Source organism: Poecilia mexicana, unplaced genomic scaffold (assembly GCF_051168715.1).
Source record: "Poecilia mexicana isolate PSO_F unplaced genomic scaffold, ASM5116871v1 scaffold_22, whole genome shotgun sequence".
NCBI classification, from domain to species: Eukaryota; Metazoa; Chordata; class Actinopteri; order Cyprinodontiformes; family Poeciliidae; genus Poecilia; species Poecilia mexicana.
Window position 1 is genome coordinate 13034064 of NW_028263391.1, and position 6000 is coordinate 13040063.

At 40.5% G+C, this 6000-nt stretch overlaps 1 protein-coding gene across 1 annotated transcript in view; it reads left to right on the forward strand.

Moving 5' to 3' along the window:
* The window catches only part of babam2 (BRISC and BRCA1 A complex member 2), a 79726-nt gene extending 75520 nt beyond the window's left edge, over positions 1 to 4206 (forward strand). Inside the window, exons 9-12 of the mRNA XM_015006488.2 lie at positions 3022 to 3092; positions 3169 to 3251; positions 3342 to 3495; positions 3593 to 4206. Of these exons, the coding sequence (XP_014861974.1) occupies positions 3022 to 3092; positions 3169 to 3251; positions 3342 to 3495; positions 3593 to 3656 (372 nt within the window). The 3' untranslated portion in view covers positions 3657 to 4206. The remainder of the gene's footprint in view (positions 1 to 3021; positions 3093 to 3168; positions 3252 to 3341; positions 3496 to 3592) is intronic.
* Positions 4207 to 6000: the final 1794 nt, after the last annotated feature.

Genomic DNA, 6000 nt, shown 5'->3' on the forward strand with positions numbered 1-6000 from the left:
AGAAAACTGAGGTCAGAGTTCCCTCGTGTCTAGGTGTCACATTTTTCTCTGGGACAGTTTGGTCCCAGTGGTGGATGTTTTAACTCTCGACATCCACCACACTGCTGACACAAACAGAGTAATCTGATACCAATCTAGTTTGTTATGACTCAGCTAACTTCTGTGAGTCTTAAACTTCACATGAGCACGTTTTTTATTATTATTATTATTATTATTATTATTATTATTATTATTATTATTATTATTATTACTGGTCTTAAAAATCGACAATGAGAATGTTGATATTGCACAGGGTTGCCACTCAGAGTTGCTCTTGGATTTCTGGTCTGGATAATTATGAAAAAAGACAGAGTCCGTCCATTTTCTTCTGCTTATCCGAGCTGCGGTTGCCGGGGCAGCAGCCTAAACAGGGAGACCCAGACTTCCCTCTCCCCAGCCACATCTCAGCTCCTCCAGGGGAATTCCAAGGTGTTTCCAGACCAATTGAGCAACATAGTCCGCTCCAACTTGTGCAGGGTCTTCCTCTGGGTCTCCTTCCTGTGGGACATGCTCAGGACATTTCACTAGGATGGCGTCCTAACCAGAAGTCCGAGCCACCTCGACCGGCTCTTCTCCATTTGGAGAAGCAGCGGCTCTACTCTGAGTCCCTCCTAGATGACTGAGCTTCTCACCCTTTCTCTGAGGGAGAGAACAGGCTCCTTTGTCATGTAACCACAGTTTTGTTCTGTTGATCACTGCCCAAAGCTCATGACCATAGATGAGGGTAGGAACGTAGACAGACCGGTAAATCGAGAGCCTCACATTTTGGCTCAAGTCTCTGTTCACCACTGCAGACGCAGCGCCAATCTACCTAGCAATCTTCTGCATGTTGCTGGTACAATTATGAAAATATTTGCTTCTTCTTTTGTTTCCTTCTTTGATTTATGTTCTTATCTTTCTGACCTTCATGCCTTTTTTCTTTCCTTTTTCCCTTCGGCCACGTCTTCCTTGCTTGATTTGTCCTTTCCGTTTTTTTTCCTTCTTTCTTCACCTCCACTCTTCCTTCTTCCATCTTTCTTTCCTTATTTACCACCTTTTATTCCTTCATTCATTTTCCCATCTTCATTTTTCCAACCTCAATTTCTTCCTTTTTCCTCTTCCTAGTTTCTGCATATAGATGTATCGGCAGTAAATGTTCACGTTTGGAATCATCAAATGGTGATTCCATTTAAAAGTAGACAGAGAATTCAACCAATGATTCTGGAAAATTATAAAATTACAGCCTGGATGAGCTGGATTACACACAACATGGAGAGCTTTTTCAACCCATATTTATCTCTTGTTGGGCGGCACATGCAACCTTTCGAAGCACTAAATCAAGCATGATTTGAAGGTACAATTTCCATGTAACATAACCTCTTCCACACATGAAAATGATGCTATCAAATATTTTCTTTTGGATATTTTTTTTTTCTGCCCACTCTATACTGTACATAGTGGACACTTAGACAACCAAAGAGCCTTCGTCTTTATAAAACCATATAAAAGATTGGGCCAGGAATGGGTGACAATGTAACTGAAAGCAGTAAAACACTACCTGGATTATTGCATCATCTTCCCTGCAGCCACAAGCAAACACAATAAATGGATGCACGGGCGAGCAGCCATGGGCGCGGGCAGGTCTGAATACCTGCCGAGCAAGCTCAACTATGTTGCATCACCCGGAGCTCCAGGCAGCCAATAGGAGGTGGCAGCACACTGACTGGAGCTGGGGGTGGAGGGGGAGGGTGAAGAGCAGGAAGTTCATTCTCAGACTATGTGTAAAAGTTCAGTGATCCACACTTCCTTTAAGATGCACACACAGGCTCAAAGTGTAATTAAATAAACACACGTTGACTATGTGGCCTTGCAGCTTTTCAGAAGGCTGCACAGCCGCCTCCACCGTTTCGAGTAATCACAATTGAACCAAAGCCTGAGTCACAATGGGCGTCTTTGTTTGAGAGTTCTCCAAGAGATGAGACCGATCAAACACACAACTGCAAGCGTCTGGGTGTGTATGTGCCACATATTACTACTATTACAAAACGGTATCATTCATACATGAAGGGTGACTAACCCAAAAATATGCAGCTTACTCTGCATAAAATGATGAAATGTCTTGGCTAGTATGCGATACACACTGTGTAAATGTCAATCAAGTTATTTAAAAAAAAAAAGCATTGTGCGTTGTCAGCTTAAGTTTTCTTTTAAGATTGAGGGGATAATTGTGGATATATACATACATGACTAATAAACTGAGATAAGTATTTTGTTTTAAAGCATTAGAAATAAACATCTTATAGTTGTAACCAGTCCAAAATCATTTATACCTCTAGCAGATATAAAGTTTTCATAAAATAATTGTGTGTGTTTTTTTAAGAGACGTCCTGTCCTGTTTATAAAAATAAAGGGGGAAAGCAGTATGGTTTGTCTTTTTAAAGTCCGAAAACTATTTATTACGTTCTCCATAATCTATGGAAAAATAATATTACTTTACAGCCTGTGAACCCTTGTAAGTGCTGACCAGCTTTTTGCTTGTTTCCACTTTATTTTGATTATTTATCTTGGTGATGAACTGCAGCCTTTGAGATTTAAAGATCTCCTTGATTAAAATTTTAGTTTATTCTACAAGTTCATTGGAATATATTAGCCAAAAAGTATTGCACACCAAACAGTCCTTTGCGAGAAGAATGTTGTGCACACTGATATTACAATGGTGATCTATTTGCGGTATAATATCCACATTTACTTCAAGTCAAAAAAAAAAAAAAAAAAAAGTTAAATTAAAAGGATCATTAAAGCTAAATCTGTCTGGGGTTTGAATAATTTCGGGCTTAACTGTATTTACCAAGAGATTAATTTATGTTCATATTTTGTCAACTTTTTTGATGAAAAATGTAGGTTTTCCTCCCTCGTCTTTAAAAATGTGGGAGCCTACGTGTTGAAGTGCCTGTGCTTGTGGGGGTTTTTTTTCTGCTCATACTTTTGCTTCGTTCTGTCCAGGTACAGTATGTCATACAAGGTTACCACAAACGGAGGGAGTACATCGCTGCTTTTCTCAGCCACTTCGGAATGTGAGTCGGTTTTCCACATCTGCATCAGAACTCAGTAATGAATACAAAACCATGTAAACAGTGTGGCGTGTTTCAGGGGGGTGGTGGAGTACGACGCAGAGGGATTCACTAAACTCACTCTACTCCTCATGTGGAAAGACTTCTGCTTCCTAGTTCACGGTAGGAGGCTCGAGCACAAACTGAATGATTGTGTTCTGCTAGATTTTCCCTAAGATTCCTCTATTTTTTTTTTTTCTCTGCACCTTGTAGTGGATCTCCCGCTGTACTTCCCCAGGGATCAGCCCACCCTCACCTTCCAGTCTGTGTACCACTTCACCAACAGCGGTCAGCTCTATTCTCAGGTGCAGACGTCGTATCCCTACAGCCCACGTTGGGATGGCAACGAGATGGCCAAAAGGGCAAAGTATGAAACACCTGCTGCGTATAGGTCCTACTGTAAGTGCTACTTATTGTGATTTGAAAGAACAAGCCTAAAACTTCAACCTTGATCTTTCTTTCAGAGCCTACTTCAAGAGCTTCATCCCTCAGTTCCAGGAGGGAGCCTTCGCCAATGGCAAACTGTAGCTCTCGTCTCGCTTTGACATTTGCTGGAGTGTGTCACTGTTTGTGCTCTGGTGTACTTTTTTTTTTTTTTTTTTGTCTGCAAAGACTTTGAATCCTGCATTTTTATTTTTCACTGAAGCTGATGGGAGAAGCCACTTTTTTTTTTTTGTAGAACTTTGTTTTCTAGGCGTCATGAAGATTCATCATAAGGGTTGACAGCAGAGTAAAAACGCCATCATTCTTGAAGCTCTGACAGAAAATTAACTTGACAGCTTGTGTTGCGCTATTTCTTACAATGAATATTGTTTTATGTATGACGTCCGGAAACTCCGTGCACAAATTTGCTTTAAAAGGAGCTGAAAGAACAAGCTTTGTTTACTCGCTTTCATCATATTGTTGTCAAGTTGTGCACAGCTGCTGATGTTAAAATACTTTAAAGCTTTTCTTATTCACTTGAATGTTTCCTGTCTTAAATGATCGGTGAAGACTTTTACTGACATGTCGACAATACTGAGTTATTTCCAAAAATGTTACTCCAAAATTTTCTTTCAGTAAAGTACTTTTCTCCTGACTGCTATTGTTTATTCGTGTGTGTGTGTGTGTGTGTGTCTGTGTCTGTGTGTGTGTGTGTAAAGTATTTTTTTAGAACCTGCTCATCATCTGCTAGAAGCTAATGTAGTAATGTGGCTCCCATAAATATATGTCAGCAGGATGCTGCCTAGAGTTATTTTGGTTTGATCATATTTCCGTTCTGAGAATTAAGTGGGCCAATCAGAAATCAGAATGACATGAAATGTAGCATGCACAATTAAAATATGATTTATTATCTGGTTAATTTGTCAAATAGCACCGCATTTACCAGGAGGAATAAACTGATGCATGATTGTAAAGGACATGCGGATAGAAATAGTTTCCACATGGTGGCTCACACTGAAAACACGCCAACAGAAATGTAACCTAACACCAAGGTGTAAAGCTTAAACCCGGCTGTAATTCTGAGCTCGTTTACTGTGCAAAAAAAATAAAAAAATACATAAACATTGAACAAGTAGATGCTGTACGTCAGCTGAAAAAAAATAGCTAGCGAATGTCTTCTGGTTAAAGCTGCAGTGAAAAAGGAGTTCATGCAAATGAGTTAAAAACAATGCCACAGTAACACAAGAGTTATGTGCACAAATTACCTAAGCGATGTTTCATCATAATCCGCCTTTCTTGCAAACACTTTTCCAACTAATGTATTTGAAACAAAAAAAAAAATCTATAACCTCAGAAAGCAGTTTGCCTGCATCAGGACGACAGCGTTCCTGTAATCTGGAGACAGGAAGGTAAGAATGTGTGTGTGGGGGTGTGTGTGTGCATGCTCACTTGTTTGCATCATTAAATATTCGGGGTCCTTCCTGGCCAGAGGCGCAGCCCGTCGCTATATTTATTGTCTGTAAAGCAGCAACTGTCAGGTCTAATTGAGAACTATAGGCTGAATGTATCTGGGGCATTTAATAGCATCAACCCTCTAAATAAAGTAATTTAAAAAAAAAAAAAAAAGCAAATAATATTTTTCAATACCCCACTCCGCATTTGTCGCTCTAACCTTTCCCGACCTGCTTTCGAAACATCTCGTCTGTCAGCCGCAGGATAAGATGCTTTCATTTTGAGGGGAGCGAGGAGGGGCGGTGGGGGTCAGTTTATTTAACAAGCTCAAGAAAAGTATAGTTGGAGATGACAGCGGGCTCCAGGCGTCACGACCCTCAGCTCAAAAAAAAAAGGTAACGATTGATTTTTATTTTTTTATTTTCCCTTTTTCTCCCGCTAAGAGTTTGACCGAGTGTTTAAAAGCGCAGTCACTGATTCACGAGCTTAAATGGAGATTACAACACCACAGAAGGTAAAGTTCACCAACCCGAGAGTGTCAATTAGGGAAAGCATTCCCTCCTGAAGTTTTCCTTCAGTTGCTGACGTTGACCCAAGCTGACATAAGCCCTTTAAATAACTCAAACAATTCCCTCCAAAGTGGCCTCAACTGCGTTGCACAGTCACATCTAGTTAGCCTCCCGCCTAAAGACACGTCTGCACCTAAACGCGGCTCACCTTAACACGCTTTTAGACATCTTAACGTGGATTTATCCAGCGTTAATGATCCTGTGAAGGTACCTTTTGAAGATGTATTTCTCAGCCCTCTGAATCACAGTTCAGAGGTCTGCCAACCCTCGCAGCTAATTCTCCAAATCCGCTAATCCGACCGTCTTCAGCTGCAGTCAGATGGAATAATTAGACTGGAAATTTTAGTGGGGAATCTTCGGACACATGGTGATCCAACTGATGAGATGGTGTTTTTTTGTTGTTGTTGTTGCATGAAACTGACTGGACT